Source organism: Macaca nemestrina, chromosome 10 (genome assembly GCF_043159975.1).
Source record: "Macaca nemestrina isolate mMacNem1 chromosome 10, mMacNem.hap1, whole genome shotgun sequence".
Taxonomy (NCBI): domain Eukaryota; kingdom Metazoa; phylum Chordata; class Mammalia; order Primates; family Cercopithecidae; genus Macaca; species Macaca nemestrina.
Window position 1 is genome coordinate 82,947,435 of NC_092134.1, and position 20,865 is coordinate 82,968,299.

At 42.6% G+C, this 20,865-nt stretch overlaps 1 protein-coding gene across 14 annotated transcripts in view; it reads right to left on the reverse strand.

The window, feature by feature from the left end:
• LOC105474368 (La ribonucleoprotein 4) overlaps positions 1–20,865 on the reverse strand; it is an 88,654-nt gene that overhangs the window by 14,700 nt on the left and 53,089 nt on the right. For 11 of the 14 annotated variants that reach the window (XM_071071735.1, XM_071071734.1, XM_071071745.1 and 8 more), the window contains 4 exons: positions 13,112–13,324; positions 12,347–12,450; positions 5,027–5,239; positions 3,738–3,786 (listed from right to left, as the gene is read on the reverse strand). In XM_071071735.1, the coding sequence (XP_070927836.1) occupies positions 3,738–3,786; positions 5,027–5,239; positions 12,347–12,450; positions 13,112–13,324 (579 nt within the window). The remainder of the gene's footprint in view (positions 1–3,737; positions 3,787–5,026; positions 5,240–12,346; positions 12,451–13,111; positions 13,325–20,865) is intronic. The other 3 variants (XM_071071744.1, XM_071071739.1, XM_071071743.1) reach the window with 1 other exon arrangement.

The following is a 20,865-nucleotide window of genomic DNA, read 5'->3' on the forward strand; positions in this document are numbered from 1 at the left end:
AGCATTTGGTGTGTTAACCATCCTTTCCTTGGGAACGCATTTTCCTCTTAGTTTCCGTGATACCTTTTTTGTTTTTTAGATTTGACAGACATGTGCTCTTTTTCCCCTGATCATCTCTAAAATTTTGATGGTTTCCATTTGGTTACTACTCTTTACTTCTCATATTCTCCTTGAGTGATGTCCACTATCCACGGCTTCAACTACTACCTTTATGCAAGTGACTGTTAAAACAATCTTTTTCGCTTTTTGATGGTTGTATATCTCTGTAAATTTACCAAAATATTGAACTGTAGGTTTTAAATATTTTCAGCCTAGGCCTTTGCCTACAACCCAGATAACACTTGTCCATTAGCCATGTCCATTCAGATTTTGCTTGAATACTTTAAACAGTATGCTGAAAAATCTCATTTTTCAACCCAACACTGCTGCTTTATTCCCCAAAGTTCCATATTAGACCACTTTCATCACTCTATGGAGAGTACTCTGCATGAGCTTATCACTCCAATTACTATGTGAAGGCTTACAAATCCAAAATTTTTTTTTTTTTTTTGAGACGGAGTCTCGCTCTGTCGCCCAGGCTGGAGTGCAGTGGCCGGATCTCAGCTCACTGCAAGCTCCGCCTCCTGGGTTCACGCCATTCTCCCGCCTCAGCCTCCCGAGTAGCTGGGAACAGGCGCCCGCCACCTCGCCCGGCTAATTTTTTGTATTTTTTAGTAGAGACGGGGTTTCACCGTGTTAGACAGCATGGTCTCGATCTCCTGACCTCGTGATCTGCCCATCTCGGCCTCCCAAAGTGCTGGGATTACAGGCTTGAGCCACCGCGCCCGGCCTACAAATCCAAAATTTTATTCCCAGCTAAGATCTCCCTCCTGCATAAGAGCTCCTCTACCAAGACCTACCTACTGGAAGTCATGCCTGTTTCTTTTACCCCAATGTTTAGTCCTCCATCATAACATTTACAACATACTGAATAAACCCCAAATCTAATCTCTATTTTTTTTTTTGAGACGGAGTCTCGCTCTGTCGCCCAGGCTGGAGTGCAGTGGCACGATCTCAGCTCACTGCAACCTCTTGCCTCCTGGATTCAAGTGATTCTCCTGACTCAGCCTCCTAAGTAGCTAGGACTACAGGCACCCACCACCACACTTGGCTAATTTTTGTATTTTTAGTAGAGACAGGGTTTCGCCATGTTGGCCAGGATAGTCTTGAAATCCTACCCTCAGGCAATCCACCCACCTGAGCCTCCCAAAGTACTGGGATTACAGGCGTGAGACACCATGCCTGGCCTGAGCCACCATGCAGGGTCTAATCTCTTATTCCAAATTGTTGAAGGCCATGTGAGAAGTCATGTGGACTGCTGCAATGGAATGCCAAAAAAGAACTGTTGGGCTGGGTGTAGTGGTTCATGCCTATAATCCCAGCACTTTGGGAGGCCGAGGCAGGTGGATCACCTGAGGTCAAGAGTTCAAGACCAGCCTGACCAACATGGTGAAACATGTCTCTACTAAAATATAAAAATTAGCCAGGCATGGTGGCGAGCACCTGTAATTCCAGCTACTTGGGAGACTGAGGCAGGAGAATCACTTGAATCCAGGAGGCAGAGGTTGCAGTGAACCGAGATCATACCACTGTACTCCAGCCTGGGCAACAAGAGCAAAACTCTGTCTCAAAAAAAAAAAAAAAAAAAAAAAAGAATTGTTGGTCAGGCACGGTGGCTCACGCCTGTAATCCCAGCACTTTGGGAGGCCAAGGCAGGTGGATCACCTGAGGTCAGGAGTTTGAGACCAGCCTGGCCAACATGGTGAAACTCCGTCTCTACTAAAAATACAGAAAATGAGCCAGACGTGGTAGCAGGTGACTGTAGTCGCAGCTACTCGGGAGGCTGAGGCAGGAGAACCGCTTGAACCCGGGAGTCAGAGGTTGCAGTGAGCTGAGATCGTGCCATTTGTACTCCAGCCTGGGTAACAAAAGTGAAACTTGGTCTCCCCCTCAAAAAAAAAAAAAAAAAGTTGCCTGAAGTTTCATGGTTGTGTATAATAAAGTTACAACACTGATTTAAGAGGTTCAGTATGGTTTTCTTCTCTCTTCCTCCTGCCATGTATTCACTGCGTGGTCCCCATTTGCCTTCAGCCATGATTGTAAGTTTACCAAGGCCTCCCCAGAAGCTGGGCAGATGCCTGCATCATGCTTCCTGTACAGCCTGCAGAACTGTGAGCCAATTAAACTTCTTTTCTTTATGAATTATCCAGTTTCAAGTATTTCTTTCTAGCAATGTGAGAATGGCTTAAAGAAAATTGGTATTGAGGAGTGGAGCACTGCTAAAAGATAACTGAAAATGTGGAAGCAGTACTGGAACTGGCTAACAGGTAGAGGGTGGAAGAGTCTGGAGGGCTCAAAAGGATAGAAGATGAGGAACTTCCTAGACTGGCTTGGGAGCCTCTGACTCGATTTCAGAGGATGTACGGCATCCTCTGAAAGAAACTTCTACCAGTCTGGTATAAGTCCAGAAACCTGCTCCAGGGGCACAGTGCAGAGGGGAAATATGGGGCTGAGGCCCTCACAACACGCCTCCACCAGGGCACTGCATAGTGGCAGAAGAAGGTCACCGTCCTCCAGACTCCAAAACAGGCATGGAAAAGCCACAGGCATTCAACGTGGGCCCATAAGAGCAGCCTCCAGGGTTGATTCCTGCAAAGCCAAAGGGGTGGAGCTGCCTAAGGCCTTGGGAGCCCAACCCTTGTATCAGTGTAACCTAGGAGTGGCCATGGAGTCAAAGGATATTATTTTATTATTTTTTGAGACAAAGTCTCACTTGGTTGCTCAGGCTGCAGTGCAGTGGCACAATCTTGGCTCACTGCAACCTCCACCTCCTGGGCTCAAGGGATCAGCCTGCTTCAGCCTCCCAAGTAGCTGGGACCACAAGCGTGTACCGTGGTGCCTGGCTTATTTTTTTAATTTTGTAGAGATGGGGTTTCACCATGCTGCCCAGGCTGGTATCCAACTCCTGAGCTCAAGTGATCTGTACATCTCAGCCTCACAAAGTGCTGACATTACAGACTTGAGTCGGCATGCCTGGCCCAAGGCAAGTATTTTGGAGCTTTAAGATGTCCTGACCATTCTGCTTGGTTTTGCACTTGCGTGGGGCCTGTAGCCTCAAGTGATCCAACTGACTCAGCCTCCCAAAGAGCTGGGATAACAAGCATGAGCCACAGTGCCCGACCCCATCTCTAGAGGAGGATCACTTAAGCCTAGGATGTCAAGGCTGCAGTGAGCCATGATTGTACCACTGCACTTCAGCCTGGGCAACATAGCAAGACCCTTCCTCCTCTGCCTCTCCCTAGAAGTCCTTATCTTGCATCAAGCACGGTGGCTCAGGCCTGTAATTCCAGTGCCCTGGGAAAGAGTAATATCCCGTGTCTTGGAAAAGAAAGAAGAAAGAAAAGGTAAGGAAAGTTAGAAAGACTTCGTGATTTTATTTAAAAATCACGTGAATACATTAATCTTCAAATAATTTTTTTAAGCAAGCAACACAAGTGAAACTCCATACTACATGTGTGCTAGAGGGTGGGTATATGGGTAGTGGTGGTAAAAATTTCAGGGTTAAATTTAGGCTCCATTTACCTTTGCTGAAGACTACAATCAATAAAACAAAAACCCAGAAAGGAAAGACCAAAAGTCAATGCCATAGTAAATCACAGAAGAGAAAAAAGTCTGAATAAAAGTTTTTAAAAACTTACTGAGATCCTGTCATCTTCTCGTCGTCTTCGACCTCTGAAGAGAGTTCTCCTTTTAATAAGAAAAAGTTTGGGGGAGGAGAAGGGACAAGTCATAAGTTTCTTCAGATAGATACATTCTATCAAAGTCATATACTTTTTTTTTTTTTGAGACAGAGTCTCACTCTGTCGCCAGGCTGGAGTGCAGTGGCGCTATCTCGCTATCTCGGCTCACTACAAACTCTGCCTCCCAGGTTCAAGCAATTCTCCTGCTCAGACTCTTGAGTAGCTGGAATTACAGGCACACGCCGCCACGCCCAGCTAATTTCTGTATTTGTAGTAGAGACAGAGTTTCACCATGTTGGCCAGGATGGTCTCGATCTCCTGACCTCATGATCCGCCTGCCCCACCTCCGAAAGTGCTGGGATTACAGGCGTGAGCCACCACGCCCGGTCAGCTGTATACATTTCAATTTAAACATCTTTCTACATTTCGGGCTAGTTTTCTCTATTACTAAAAGATAATGTATTATTCTGAGGTATCTTGAGCCAATTTACCAAAAACTTTACCTACTACCACACCATAAAGTAAGATGAGTCCATTTGTTAGTAGCGATCCCTTCAATCCAGAACCATACTATTATTTAATTAGGCAAGTTGGCAATATATAACCTCACCCCTATAGTTTATTTATATTTTTGAGACACAGTCTCACTCTGTCACCCAGGCTGGAACGCAGTGGCGCAACCTTGCCCCACTGCAACCTCTGCCTCCTGGGTTCGGGTTCAAGTGATTCTCCTGCCTCAGCCTCCTGAGTAGCTGGGATTACAGGTGCCTGCCACCATGCCCTGCTAATTTTTGTATTTCTTCATAGAGACTGGGTTTCACCATGTTGGCCAGGCTGGTCTTGAACTCCTGACCTCAGATGATCCTCCCATCTCAGCCTCCCAAAGTGTTGGGATTACAGGCGTGAGGCACCGCACCCAGCCACTTCTATAGTTTAAAAGCTGGAAGAAATAAAACCATAAGGCAGATGGATATGTTAATTTTCTAAGCTATTCTTTCCTATATGAACTATAAGGAACTTCAGAATAACTTTATAAATCTCTGATTCAGAGACATTTTCTATATGAGTACTCTCTTTCTTTATAAAAAGCAACCAACTCATGTTCTGAAAATAACATATTTATTTAATATAACCATATACCAATAATTAAATTAACACCAAACCAAACCAACTGCCAGATCATGTTCTTCAATTATTCAGGATGATTACACAATTATCAAAGATTTTCAGGTACCTTATTTCCTTACCTGCCCCTACCATAGTCCCCGTTCTGTTCCATCTGCAAAGTGGAAGTCTCCTTTTGAAGGTAAGTTTGCTCCTGATGCCCAGTTACTGTAGGGTTATGCCGTTCAGTTGGAAGGTTTCTTGAACTAGATCTGTTCAACTGTCCATCCCCCAAGGATACAGAGCCCTCTGTTGAGTGTTCTGAACCACTGGATGACCTAAAATGAGGCTTCACACTATAGGAAATATAAAATAATATACATAAAGCAGTAAATCAAGACAGAAAAACAACTTTCCTCAGGTAAAAAACTGGCTCCTGTTGTACTGGGGTTTTCAAAAAAATTTAACTTGAAAAGCATTATGTTGTAAAAGCGTAGTCCCTTCTACATTCCAGACGTTGTTTTAAAAAGTGAAGTAAATTTTTTTTTTTTTTTTTTTTGAGACAGAGTCTCGCTCTGTCGCCCAGGCTGGAGTGCAGTGGCGCATCTCGGCTTACTGCAAGCTCCGCCTCCTGAGTTCATGCCATTCTCCTGCCTCAGCCTCCCGAGTAGATGGGACTACAGGTGCTGGCCACTACATCCAACTAATTTTTTGTATTTTGTTTAGTATAGACGGGGATTCACCATGTTAGCCAGGATGGTCTCGATCTCCCGACCTTGTAATACGTCCGCCTCGGCCTCCCAACGTGCTGGGATTACAGGCGTGAGCCACCACGCCAGGCCAAAGTGAAGTAAATTTTACATTAAAAAATGTTGTGGGGTGGACGCAGTGGCTTACGCCTGTAATCTCAGCACTCTGGGAGGCTGAGGCAGGAGGACTGCTTGAGCTCTGGGGTTTGACACCAGCTGGGACAACACAGCAAGACCCTATCACTGCAAAAAAAATTAAAATGTGCAGCCGTATGTACCTATACTATTCCCAGCTACTTGGAAGGCTGAGGCAGAAGACTGCTTGGGCCCAGGAGTTTGAGGCTGCAACAAGCTATGATTGCACAACTGAATTCATGCACAACTGAATTCATGCACAATCATCAGAGAAAACCTTATCTCTAAGATAATATATATATTTTTAAAGTTGTGTTTGGAGAGACGGGGGAAAATCCAAAGTTCTTTGAAAGAAACTTACTTTTACTTCAATACTCAGAATTAGGATTTTAGCTAATGTCATCGGATGCACTCTCGACATGTTTAAATCAGCCAGGTTTAAGCTTATGAGTATACGCAATACATTCTTCTCCTTTTTTTTTTTTTTTGGTGAGATGGAGTCTGTCTGTTGCCTGGGATGGAGTGCAGTGGTGCAATCTCAGCTCACTGCAACCTCCACCTTCCAGGTGCAAGCTATTCTCTTGCCTCAGCCTCCCAAGCAGCTAGACTATAGGCATGCGCCACCACACCCGGCTAATTTTGTATTTTCAGTAGAGACAGGGTTTTGCCACCTTGGCCAGGCTGGTCTTGAACTCCTGACCTCGTGATCCACCCACCATGGCCTCCTAAAGTGTCGAGATTACAGGCATGAACCATCACATCTGGCCTATAACATGCATTTTTTTTTTTTTTTTTTTTTTGAGACGGAGTCTCGCTCTGTTGCCAGGCTGGAGTGTAGTGGTGCAATCTCAGGTCACTGCAAGCTCTGCCTCCCGGGTTCACGCCATTCTCCTGCCTCAGCCTCCCGAGTAGCTGGGACTACAGGCATGCGTCTCCACACCTAGATAATTTTTGTATTTTTAGTAGAGATGGGGTTTCACCATGTTGGCCAGAATGATCTCCATCTCCTGACCTCATGATCCACCCAGTTCAGCCTCCCACAGTGCTGGGATTACAGGTGTGAGCCACCACGCCCAGCCCGCTATGCATTCTTAATGGAAGCAAAACCATGCTAAATGGGAGTAAAAATGGGGGGTGGGGGAAGGGCAAAAGTAATCATTTTATGTATAAAGCACAAATACATACATTACATACATACAGATATACAATCATCTGTAGTATTCAATTTTCAAAGGAGGAAAATGCCTAAAAATGCTGTTTAGGGGAGTAATAATGAAGATAGTAAGAAATACTGGAATACAATTAAAAAGTCCTAGCCTCAGCCGGGCACGGTGGCTCACACCTATAATCCTAGAAGTTTAGGAGGTGGAAGCGGGTGGATCACCTGAGGTCAGGAGTTTGAGACCAGCCTGGCTAACATGGTGAAAACCCATCTCTACTAAAAATACAAAAATTAGCCAGGCGTGGTGGCACACACCTGAAATCCCAGCTACTCAGGAGGCTGAGGCAGGAGAATCTTTTGAACCCAGGAGGCGGAGGTTGCAGTGAGCCAAGATCACACCATTGCACTCCAGCCTGGGCAACAAGAGCAAAACTCTGCCTCAAAAAACAAAACAAACAAACAAACAAAACCTAGCATCTTACTAAGCATGCATCACCAAATGAGATTTGTCGAAAGACCCATATGTAGGACAGCAAACTAGGAAAATACAGCAATGCACCCAATAGCATGGCATGACTGCATGAATTAAGGTATGCAATGTGGTTAAACAAACCAACTTGCTTCTAACAAAGGGAGTTTTTATCTTGGATGATGGGTATAAGCATCCAGCTTCCTAAAAGCTTACAAGCAGATGAAGCTAAGGTCGACTAATAGAAAAATAATGCAGTTTAATCAGTAGCCAAAACACCTACAGTAGCAAAAACACCTAAAAACTCAAGCAACTGAGTATCCTGGCTCTACAGATTAAGAAGAGTGAGATTTATGTTTGGCCCATTATTTGCAGTTTATATATCCCAGTTTTTGTAATCTATTTTCATAGTTATAAACCAACAACATTAATCACATGTTGCCAATTCCTGACTCTAGGAATAGGGATTGAAAACTTCTTGAATAATTATAACCCCACCAAGTAAATGTAAATTCCCACAGCATCTCTAGCTGTCCTGCTTTATTCTTGACGGACCATAAAAAATTACCACTATTAACACTTAAAGTAGTTGGGTGTGGTGGCTCACGCCTCTAATCTCAGCACTTTGGGAGGCCAAGGCGGGTAGATCATGAGGTTAAGAGATCGAGACCATCCTGGCCAACGTGGTGAAACCCTGTCTCTAACTAAAAATACAAAAACAAACAAAAACAAAAACAAACAAGATAAAATTATCAGGCTGGGCACAGTGGGCTCAGTGGCTCATATCTGTAACCCCAGCACTTGAAGAGGCTGAGGTGAGAGGATCATTTGAGCCTAGGAGTTTGAGACCAGCCTGTGCAACATGGCAAAATCCTATCTCTACCAAAAAAAAATATAAAACTTAGCTAGGCATGGTGGTACGCACCTGTAGTCCCAGCTACTAGGAAGGCTGAGGTGGAGAATTGATTGAGCCTGGGAAGTCAAAACTACAGTGAGCCATGATCATGTTACTGTACTACAGCCTGGGTGACAGGGCAAAACACTGTCTTTAAAAAAAAAAAAAAAAAGAAGTTGGGTTGAGTTTCACATAAAGTGACACTTTTCCATAGAATTACTTTATATTACAAACTAGATTTCTTAAATAGCAATAAAAATAGTATGTCACCTAACAAAAAAAAATTTTTTTTTTTTTTTTTTTGAGAAAGGTCTAGCTGTGTCACCCAGGCTGGAGCGAGGTGGTGCGATCTCGGCTCATTACAACCTCTACCTCCTGGGCTGAAGCTATCCTCCTACCTCAGCTTCCTGAGTAGCAGGGACTACAGGTGCACACTAGTATGCATGGCTAATTTTTATATTGTCAGTAGAGACGGGGTTTCACTCTGTTGCCTAGGTTGGTCTCCAACTCATGAGCTCAAGTGATCTGCCTGCCTTGGCTTCTCAATGTGTGGGGAATATAGGCATGTGCCACCCCACCGGCCACAAAAAGTAATTTTAAAAATACTTAGGCCGGGTGCGGTGGCTCACGCCTATAATGCCAGCACTCTGGGAGACCAAGGTGAGTGGATCACCTGAGGTCAGGTGAGTGGATCACCTGGGAGATCAAGGTGAGTGGATCACCTGAGGTTCAAGACCAGCCTGGCTAACATGGTGAAACCCAGTTTCTACTAAAATACAAAAAACTAGCTGGGCGTGGTGGCACGTGCCTGTAATCCCAGCTACTTGGAAGGCTAAGGCAGAAGCATCGCTTGAACACAGGATGCGGAGGTTACAGTGAGCCGAGATCGCGCCATTGCACTTCAACCTGGACAAAGAGAGCAAAACTCCGTCTTATTTATAAAAACAACAACAACAACAACAAAAACGCCAGGTGTGCTGGCTCATGCCTGTACAGCACTTTGGGAGGCCAAGGTGGGTGGATCACGAGGTCAAGAGATTGAGACCATCCTGGCCAACATGATAAAACCCCATCTTTACTAAAAATACAAAAATTAGCTGGCACATGCCTGTAGTCCCAGCTACTCGGAAGGCTGAGGCCGGAGAATCGCTTGAACTCAGGAAGCAGAGGTTGCAGTGAGCCAAGATCTCACCACTACACTACAGCCTGGTGACACAGCGAGACTCTGTCTCCAAAAACAAACAAACAAACAAACAAACAAAAAAAGTATATTACCCATTACATCTGAAAATGAACTGATATGATAGATATGCTATTTGCATGTGTTTAGAAAATGTCCTTCATCCAACTTTCACACATTTCAATATGCTTAACGAACAACTTACTACATTTATATAGCCCTCAGATCTCATAATCTTACCCTTCACTGAGAGGGACTTACAATCTCAATCCAGGCAAAAGAGAGAAAGAATGAAGAAAGAAAGAAGTGATAAAAGACAGAAAAGAGAGGTAAAGTGAAAGAAAGATAAAGTATGAAAGGTAGAAAAATGCCTGGATTTCTGAAAGTTAGTCCTATTCTCTCTAAGTAGGAATAGTGATCATCACTGGGCTGTCACAAGTTAATACAAAAATTGCAAAAGGCTCTCTAAAAATGACTTTGTCCTTGGCTGTTAATATTAATAATAATAAAGGCCTGGCAGTAGTCACTTTTTAGAAGCAAGAAGGAAACAAGGATTCGGGTTGCTGGTCCAGAAGGTCTTTATTTGCTTTTTTAGAAAAAGTATTCACTTATTATTTCTGTAATTAAAAATTACTAACCTGTATTGGTCAAATATATGGAAAAGAACTGTACACAAGTAGTTTTAAGTAACATGCAAAAATGTACCACACACCATGTATTTTCAAAACCATAGGTATACTTCCTTATAAGTAAAGATAACTTGACTGTCATTCCTGGTTTTCTTACTATAATTTCATCCCTGTCACCAAAAAGGTACAACGGATAAAAGGTAACAATAAAGAAATAACCATGGAGCTATCTAAAGTATTTCAGAGTCAAGCAACTGCAAATATCAGTACCTTTATTTTTCAGACGGGGGGAGCAGGGAAGGGTGAGAGCGGATGGCGGCAGAGAATAACAGAGTCTCACTGTCGCCCAGGCTGGAGTGCAGTGGTGTAATCTCAGTTCACTGCAACCTCCGCTTCTCAGGCTCAAGCAATTCTCATTCCTCAGCCTCCTGAGTAGTTGGGACTTCAGGCGTGCACTATACCACCACGCCCAGCTAATTTTTGTATTTTTGTTAGAGGTGGTGTTTCATCATGTTGCCTAGGCTGCTCTTGAACTCCTGAGCTCAGGTGATCCACGGACCTCGGCCTGTGTTTATTCTTAGTAGTAAAATTTTTCTAACACTTGAAAATGATCTTCAATTGCTTTAACCAATTGTATCTGTCAAGAGCAGTCCAAAAACTCTGACTATTAAAGGGTAGTACATAATGTTTCCAGTGAGAAGAATATTTTTTCATTCTGTTGGGGCTCATTTCTCCAGTAAAACAAGTTTCAGAAAAGCCTGTCAAAAAAGGACTAAGTTCCTAGAAGTCATCTTGGAAAAACATACTCCAGATGGTCTCCTTTCCAAAAAGAAATAATTAGGAGGATCGAATCTGGCAAAAGACTGAGTGGCACTGAATATAAACTATTAGGAAAAACCCTCAAAAACCAAGAGTCTCACAAAACAGCAAATGAGAAATAACAAATGTGAAACTATTAAATAAATCAAAATGACTATATATCAGTCCTTTATTCTTTGGTTACTTATATTCTGTTAAAAGACATAGTATCATGCCTGTAATCCTAGCAATTTGGGAGGTCAAGGTGGGACGACTGCTTTGAGCCCAGGAGTTCAAGACCAGTCCCAGGCAACATAAGCAGACCCCGTCTCTACCCCCAAAACAACAACAAGAAGCCATAACATACACGAAATATTGAGATTATCTGTTGATGTCTACATAAAATACCTCAGACGTACATGTCAATCTTTGTTACGATACCATATAGTTTCTATGATTCTTAATAATTTATACTGAACGGGCCGGGCGCCGTGGCTCAAGCCTGTAATCCCAGCACTTTGGGAGGCTGAAACGGGTGGATCACAAGGTCAGGAGATCGAGACCATCCTGGCTAACACGGTGAAACCCCGTCTCTACTAAAAAATACAAAAAAAAAACTAGCCGGGTGAGGTGGCGGGCGCCTGTAGTCCCAGCTACTCGGGAGGCTGAGGCAGGAGAATGGCGTGAACCCGGGAGACGGAGCTTGCAGTGAGCTGAGATCCAGCCACTGCACTCCAGCCTGGGCCACAGAGCGAGACTCCGTCTCAAAAAAAAAAAAAAAAAAAAAAAAAATTTATCCTGAACATAGTGCTTTAAGTGCGGGCTTTGAAGTTGAACTGCCTAGGTTCAAATCTTAGCTCTACCAATTACGAGCTGTGTGTTCTCAGACATAATATTTTATATCTCAATTTCCTTATCTGTAAAGTAGACATAAGCACACCTATAAAGGGTTCTGAAAAAAGTAACTGATAAAATATGTAAAATCCTTAGGAACAGAGTTTGTGATATTAAATGTGCAATAAATGTTAGCTACTGTCTGCTGTGCACTGTAGTTCTTGGATGTCATTTCAAAAATCCTTTAAAAACCTAAATAACATACATCCCAACATTTATTCTTCAAAGAATTCTCTAAAATGCTACCAATTTAACATACTAAATGGAAATTAGTCACTAGATTTGTCAGAGACTGCTGTCATGAAGTAAGTTTTCTATTCTCTTTATTAAAAAAAAAAAATCTGAGTCCCAAGTCTGTTAGTAGCATTACCAACTCAAAGGTCAAACTGTTTTTATGAATTCTAGATTAAACTGTTCACATACATTTAGTAAAAACAAAACAAAAAAGCCACCAAACCTTTTTACTGAGCCTGACAATAAGCATTGCTATTAATGCCTTAAGATCCATTAGGAATTGTTTAAAATACATTATAGCTATGGTTTTTATCTTACCGATTTTTTTGGAATGGTCGACCCATATTCATAGCAGCAGCATTTGTTTTATAAGATCCTGGCGAATTAAAGCCATTCACAAAACTACCATTGGGAAAGGGAGCCTAGAAGAAAATGTATGTTTAAACAATATTAATGGTAAAGGTAAAACCTGGTGTGAGGGTCACAAGAACCTTAATGAGCTTATGAATTTATCTTTTGCAAGCCAAAAATATCTTAAAATATTTTACTGATTCACTTCTGCAATATTCACTTCAAATGCCACTGGATTTATGAACAATAATTCATAACTTAATAAAGAATGTTCTGGTCTGACATTTCGCAACATTAAAATGCATTTAAAACCACGCAACTTTTTCAGTCTCTTCTTTCAATTCACTCAGCAAATTTTATGGAATAAAATTATGCACTCTAATAGCTCAACTCTTAGTCATATGCATTTATTTGACTGTATCACTGTTTAAAAGCCAAAAAGTGGCCGGGCATAGTGTATCACTGTTTAAAAGCCAAAAAGTGGCCGGGCATAGTGGCTCACGCTTGTAATCCTAGCATTTTGGGAGGCCAAGGCGGGTGGACTGCCTGAGCACAGGAGTTCAAGACCAGCCTGAGCAACACAGCAAAACTCCATCTCTACAAAAAATATAAAAATAAAATAAAAGCCAAAAAGTCATCAATGTCAACATGAGTTCCCACTCCAACTGATTTCTTCAAATTTCAGCTCAAATTTAAAATATTATTATATTTTATTATAAGGATCTCACTTACCAGTGGTGTTTCAAAGTAAGGTGTAGGATTTGGAGACCAAGACTGAGGCACAATACTATAGACCGAGTACTGTTGGTGAGGATTATATACAGGCTGCATAAAGACTGGGGAGGCATACTGTGCTTGAGTTTGAATGGGCTGACTATAGATACTAGAATCCATTAATCGATAACCATTCTTAGCAAAAAATGTATTGATGGCTTTTATCCTTGCCTAGAAGAGGAACACATTATAGCAACAAAGAATTAAGTGTATATTTTTAAAAATACATTTAATTTACATTTTAACATATATTTTACATGACTATACTATTTCTGCCTATGGTAGAATCAGTAGAACAAAAGAAAAGAAAATGACAGCTTTAATTAATCATTAATAAAATGTTTTCATGGTATAAAAACCATAGTAAACAAGGTAAAACCCCCCTGCCACAAACACATGTCAAAATAACCAGGTGTGCTGCCTCACATCTGTAACCCGAGCACTTTCAGAGGCCAAGGGGGTAGGATTGCATGAGCCCAGGAGTTCAAGGCCACCCTGGGTACCACAGCGAGACCCATCTCTTACAAGAAAAAAAAAAAAAAAAAGCTGGGCATGGTGGTGTGCAACCTGTAGTCCTAGCTGCTTGGGAGGCAGAGTGGGGAGGACTGCTTGAGCCAAGGAGTTGGAGGTTGCAGTGAGCTACAATCATACCACCACACTCCAGCCTGGGCAACAGAATGAGACCCTGTCTCTAAACAACAACAAGCAGAGTAAAAACCTCCCAAAAAACTAAGTCAAAATAGTAAACTGGAGCTCATCACAGGCAAGGGCACTAGTATCTCTAATATACGAATTGTAAAAACAGACATGAAAAGGCCCAACAATGCTATAGAAAAAAGGGTTAGAGAAATGAACAGCGTTCACAGAACAAAAAAAGGCAAATGGCTCTTAAACATATGAAAGAGATGCTAAACTCACTCATAAAAGAAATGCAGGCATATGTAAAAATGTTCAAAAATCACTAATCATCAAAGAAATGTAAGCTGAACTCACAAGATAGCATCTCACATCTATTAAAATGGGTGTAACAAAAAAAATAAGTGTTAGAGAAGATGTGGAGAAAGGGAACTTTTGTACACTGTTGCTGGGAAGGTAAATTCATATAGCCATTATGGAAACTAGTATGGAGGTTCCTCAAAAAGTTAAAAATAGGCCAGGCATGGTGGCTCGCGCCTGTAATCCCAGCACTTTGAGAGGCCGAGGCAGGCGAAGCACTTGAGGTTGGGAGTTCCAGACCAGCCTGGCCAACATGGTGAAACCCCGTCTCTACTAAAAACACAAAAATCAGCTGGGCATGGTGGCATACACCTGTAATCCCAGCTACTTGGGAGGATGAGATTGCAGTGAGCTGAAATTGTGCCACTGCACTCCACCCTGGGCAATAGAGCGAGACTCTGGGTCAAAAAAAGTTGAAAATAGAAGTACCATATGATCCAACAATCCTATGTATATCCAAAGGAAGTGAAATTAGTATGCTGAAGGGTATCTGCACTACTGTCTGTGTTGCAGCATTACTTATAGTGGCTAACACATGGAAACAACCCAGTGTCCACAGCAAATGAACGGATGGAGAAAACATGGTGTACACACTCACTGGAATACCATTCAGTTTTGTTTTGTTTTGTTTTAGACAGTCTTGCTCTGTCGCCCAGGCTGGAGTGCAGTGATGTGATCTTGGCTCACTGCAACCTCCACCTCCCAGGTTCTAGCAATTCTCCTGCCTCAGCCTCCTGAGTAGCCGGAATTACAGGTGCATGCGGCCATGCCCGGCAAATTTTTTTGTATTGTTAGTAGAGACAGGGTTTCGTCGTGTTGCCCAGGCTGGTCTGGAACTCCTGAGCTCAGGCAATCCACCTGCCTCAGCCTCCCAAAGTGCTAGGATTACAGGCATGAGCCACTGTGCCCAGCCTCGATTTTCATATTTTTACTAGAGATGGGGTTTCACCATGTTGGCCAGGCTGGTCTTGAATTCCTGACCTCAGGTGATCCGCCTGCCTTGGCCTACCTTGGCCTCCCAAAGTGCTGGGATTACAGGCATCAGCCACTGTGCCCAGACGTATTCAGTCTTAAAGAAGGAAATCCTGTCATTTGTCACAACCTGAATGAACCTAGAAGACATAATGCTAAGTGAAATAGGGCAGGCACATAAAAACAAACACTGCCTGATCTCACTTGTATTTGAAATCTAACAAGGTGGAACTCATAGACACAGTATAATAGTGGTTACCATAAGCCAGGGATGGGGGAAGGGAGGGACTGGGGGAAGGGAGGGACTGGGGAAATGTTTCACAGGGTATAAAGTTTCTGTTAGTAGAAGTAAGTTCTGGAGAGCAGGGTGATGACAGTTAATAATAATGTATTATATAATTCAAAACTGCTTACTTTAAATGTTCACAATACCCAAAAAGCATGTATGCAATTTTATTTGCCAATTATAGAATAACTTAATAAAGCTATGGGAAAAAAATATACCCACATGACTACTGACTAATTGTAAAAGGTGAGGAAACCTATGGGCCCCAGAAGCAACTCAACAGTCCATCAACGGTTGAATACAACATGTACATCCAAACAACTGAGTATCATAAACATAAAAAAGAAATGAAAGAATGATCTAGACACCATTATGAAGTGACTTCCAGAACACACTATTAAGTCAAAAAAAATTAACAGGAGAAAAGGCAGCCAGGAGCACTGCCTCATGCCTGTAATCCTAGCACTTTGGGAGGCCAAGACAGGTGGATCACCTGAGGTCAGGAGTCGAGACCAACCTGGCCAACATGGTGAAATCCCATCTCTACTAAAAAAATACAAAAAATTAGCTGGGTGTGGTGGTGCGCACCTGTAATCCCAGCTACTCATGAGGTTGAAGCAGGACAGGTGCTTGAACCCAGGAGGCAGATTTTTTTCAGAGATTTTCATATGGGAGAAAGGAGACAGGAAGTAGAAGAAAGGAAAATCATACAGCCTGAATTTAAATTGTAAGCATCAGTACAAACCTATATTTTGTCTTAAAACATAAAAACTAAACAGCTCTGTCTAAAAAAGCTTAAAAACAATGACAAAACCAGTCAACACAAACACTACTTGTGTCTAGGTAGTGGTCCACAAAATACCATTTCCCCATAAAGTGGCCTAAGGACTTAAAAGAACTGGTTGACTCCAGGCCTTTGGCATGAAATGTGCAAGAGCCTGGAACATCTTGACAAACTGCACAGCAAGGTAACCAGTAAAGACTGCTATGGCTGGCTGGGCGCAGTGGCTCACGCCTGTAATCCTAGCACTTTGGGAGGCTGAGGCGGGCTGATTACAAAGTCAGATCAAGACCATCCTGGCCAATATGGTGAAACCACTTCTCTACTAAAAATACAAAAAATTAGCTGGGTGTGGTGGTGTGCACCTGTAGTCCCAGCTACTCGGGAGGCTGAGGCAGGGGAGTCGCTTGTGCCCGGGAGACGGAGGTTGCAGTGAGCTAAGATCGTGCCACTGCACTTCAGTCTGGCAAGAGAGCAAAACTCTATCTCAAAAAAAAAAAAAAAGAAAAAAAAGATTGCTATGGCTGCGTAGCAAAAGGTCTCAGGAGTCAATTCAAAGAGGCCAAAATCAACATGAACAGTAAATACCTTAAATATATTTAAATATTCAAAACCAAAAACAGTTAAAAATCGGCTAAAAAATCAACACTTTTAAAAACTGGTAATAAAAGCTAGAATCAAGCATGTAACATGGATTTCACATAGAACCTGTAACTCAGGGTAATGAAGATGAGTATGAGTTTCTAATAAACGAAAAATAGATAAATACCACAATTTTAGCAATCTCTAATGAATTAACAGACCAATGAGCATACCAGCTAGCTTTTGTATCCTCCCTGTTGCCCCAAAAATCAAACCCAGTTCTGATCATGCCTCTTGCTACCAATATGCATGAAATATAGGAGACAGATCACTATTTATCTACTTTCCATGACAGCCATGTCTTTAAAAAACAGAAAAAGAAAAAAAGATCTAGCTACCAATTTGCATGAAAAACAGGAGAGGGGAGAGAGAATCATGTTAAACTGCACTCAAGAATAAAGGCAGCAAAATGTATGTTCCAAGAAACTCTGCAAGACAGATAATGATTATCTTACCTATAAATTTCCAAAAGAAAAAAATACAAAGTTACAGGAAAAAACTACAGATTTTTTAAATTTTACTTTTTTTTTTGAGACAGTCTCACTCTGCCACCGAAGATGGGGTGCAGTGGTGTGATCTTGGCTCACTGAAACCTCCTTCTCCAAGGATCAAGTGATTCTCGGGCCTCAGCCTCCTGAGTAGCTAGGACTACAGGCCTAAGTCACAAAGTCTGGCTAAATATTTTTGTATTTTTAGCAGAGACAGGGTTTCACCATGTTGGCCATGCTGGTCTGGACTCCTGGCCTCATGTGATCTGCCTGCATCAGCCCAGCCAAAGTGCTGGAATTACAGGCATGAGCCACAGTGCCCGGCCCAGATTTTTAAATAGGAAAAAAGAAAAAGAAAGAAGGGGAGTCGGGAAAATATGAAAAGTGACTAGGTATTTGATGATGTTCAAGACATTGTTCATTTTTTAAAGTCTAATGATGATATTGTCACCAGGTATTAAAGAATCCCAGCCGGGTGCAGTGGCTCACGCCTGTAATCCTAGCACTTCGGGAGGCCGAGGCAGGCAGATCTCCTGAGGTTAGAAGTTTGAGACCAGCTGGCCAACATGATGAAACCCCGTCTCTACTAAAAATACAAAAATTAGCCAGGCGTGGTGGTGGGTGCCTGTAATCCCAGCTACTCAGGAGGCTGAAGCAGGAGAATTGCTTGAACCCAGGGGGACAGAGGTTGCACTGAGCTGAGACCACATCACTTTACTCCAGCCTGGGCGAAAGAGCAAGACTCCGTCTCAAAAAAGGGGAAAGAATCCCTCTTGTTAGAGATACAAATTTTAATTTATTTATGGATGAAATCTGAAATTAAGGTTGAAATTTGCTTCAAGATGACTGGGGTTGTGGAGAAATGAGTGGGAATATAGAGGAAATAAGAATGGCCATTTTCCACTAACTGTTAAAATTGGGTAACATCTATAGAGTTCCAGTCTTATAAGAAGAGTTCTGGAGATAGATGGCAGTGATGGCTGCAAATCATTGTGAATGTATTTAATAGCACTAAACCATACACTCAAAAACAGTTAAGATGGGGGGAAAAAGAAAAGAAAACAAACAAAAATAAGAACAGTTAAGATAGTAAATTTTATGTGTATTTTGCCAAAATTTAAAAAGTGGAGGCTGGGGCCAGGCATGGTGGCTCACGCCTGTAATCCCAGCATTTTGGGAGGCCAAGGCGGGAGGATCATAAGGTCAAGAATTCAAGACCAACCTGTCCAAGATGGTGAAACCCCATCTCTACTAAAAATACAAAAATTAGCCAGGTATGGTGGTGGGTGCCTGTAATCCCAGCTACTAGGGAGGCTGAGGCAGAGAACTGTTTGAACCTGGGAGGAAGAGGCTGCAGTGCACTGAGATTGTGCCACTGCACTCCAGACGGGGCGACAGAGCAACACTCCGTCTCAAAAAAAAAAAAAAAAGGAAGAAAAGGGTGCGGGGGTGCAGAGCTGGGCGCAGTGGCTCACGCCTGTAATCACAACACTTTGGGAGGTCAATGTGGGAAATCACTTGAGTCAGGCGTTTGAGACCAGCCAGGGAAGATAGTAAGACCCTGTCTCCACAAAAACAAACAAACAAACAAACAATAATTAGCTACTCTGAAGGCAGAAGGATGCCTTGAGCCCAGGAATTCAAGGTGGCAGTGTGCTATGATCACGCACACCGTACTCCAGCCTGCGCAACAAAGTGAAACCCTGTCTCTACAAAATAAAATAAAATAAATAAAATTGGGGGAAAAAATTGGATGGATAATGGGTAAACAGTAACTAATTATACCATTTTATCTTCATATGCTTCAAATTCCTATATTAAGATTAAAAAGGAAAAAAATGGCCGGGCGCGGTGGCTCAAGCCTGTAATATCAGCACTTTGGGAGGCCAAGACGGGCGGATCACGAGGTCAGGAGATCGAGACCATCCTGGCTAACATGGTGAAACCCCGTTTCTACTAAAAAAATACAAAAAACTAGCCGGGCAAGGTGGCCGGCGCCTGTAGTCCCAGCTACTCGGGAGGCTGAGGCAGGAGAATAGCGTAAACCCGGGAGGCGGAGCTTGCACAGTGAGCTGAGATCCAGCCACTGCACTCCAGCCTGGGCGACAGAGCGAGACTCCGTCTCAAAAAAAAAAAAAAAAGGAAAAAAATGCTTTAACACTTGGTAAATTTATAAAGCAGACCATTTTATGCATTGCTTGTGGCTGCTTTTACCCTACAAGTTGCTGCAACAGGAATTACATGCCCATCAACATCTATAATATTCACTGTTTGGCTCTTTAAAGAAAATGTTTGCTGACCCTTTTAATAAAACCACAGGCTGAGTACGCCTTACCCAAAATGCTTGGTACTAGCTTTTTTTTTGTATTTAGGAATATTCGCATTGTATTTTCCAGTTGAGCACCCCAAATCCGAAAATCCAAAAGGCTCTAATGAGGATTTCCATTGAGCAGCATGTTAGTACTCAAAACCTTTTTGATTTTGGAGCAATTCAAATTTAGGATTTGGGATGCTCAAGCTATATAATATGAAGACGTAGGAAGGTTAGATTAGAAACCAAAGGCACACCAAGTTGCTGGGAATATCAAATGAAATAACACATGTGAAAGCATAAAATTACCACTTCCATGAATGTATGAAAGATACATTCTATGATTCTTACAATCATGGGCCAGGAACCCTCCTCCACTCCTAAAATTGCAACCAGTCAAACAATAAGAAATCAATTATGGCCAACCTTGACAAACTGACTTTAACAAGACCTAAATAATAACTATGGCTATTGCTTTTACCTAAGTAATGTCATACATTATAGTACACTTTAATGTTAAAATGTCCCCTAAGGAACTAAAATCAAGTAAACAGCATTATTTTAAAAACATACTCCACTAGACCGGGTGTGGTGGCTCATGCCTCCAATCCCAGTACTTTGGGAGGCCGAGGCGGGTGGATCACAAGGTCAGGAGTTCAAGACCACCCTGGCCAACATAGTGAAACCCCGTCTCTACTAAAAATACAAAAATTAGCCGAGCTGAGGCAGGAGAATCGCTTCAAACCCAGGAGGCAGAGGTTGTGGTGAGCCGAGATCACTCCACTGCACTCCGGCCTGGACAACAGAGCGAGACTCCGTCTAAACACACACACACACACACACACACACACACACACTCTCTCCACTAGTCAAGAAAACAGCACTTGGCCGAGCGCAGTGCCTCACGCCTGTAATCCTAGCACTTTGGAAGGCCGAGGGCAGATCATGAGGTCAGGAGATCGAAACCATCCTGGCTAACACGGTGAAACCCCATCCCTACTAAAAAACACACACAAAAAAATTAGCCGACCATGATGGCGGGCACCTGTAGTCCCAGCTACTCAGGAGGCTGAGGCAGGAGAATGGCGTGAACCTGGGAGGTGGAGCTTGCAGTCAGCCGAGTTCGTGCCACTGCACTCCAGCCTGGGTGACAGAGCCAGACTCCATCTCAAAAAAAAAAAAAAAGAAGAAAACAGCAATGAAAGAACTATTTCAGGGCATGGAACTGCAGGTGAA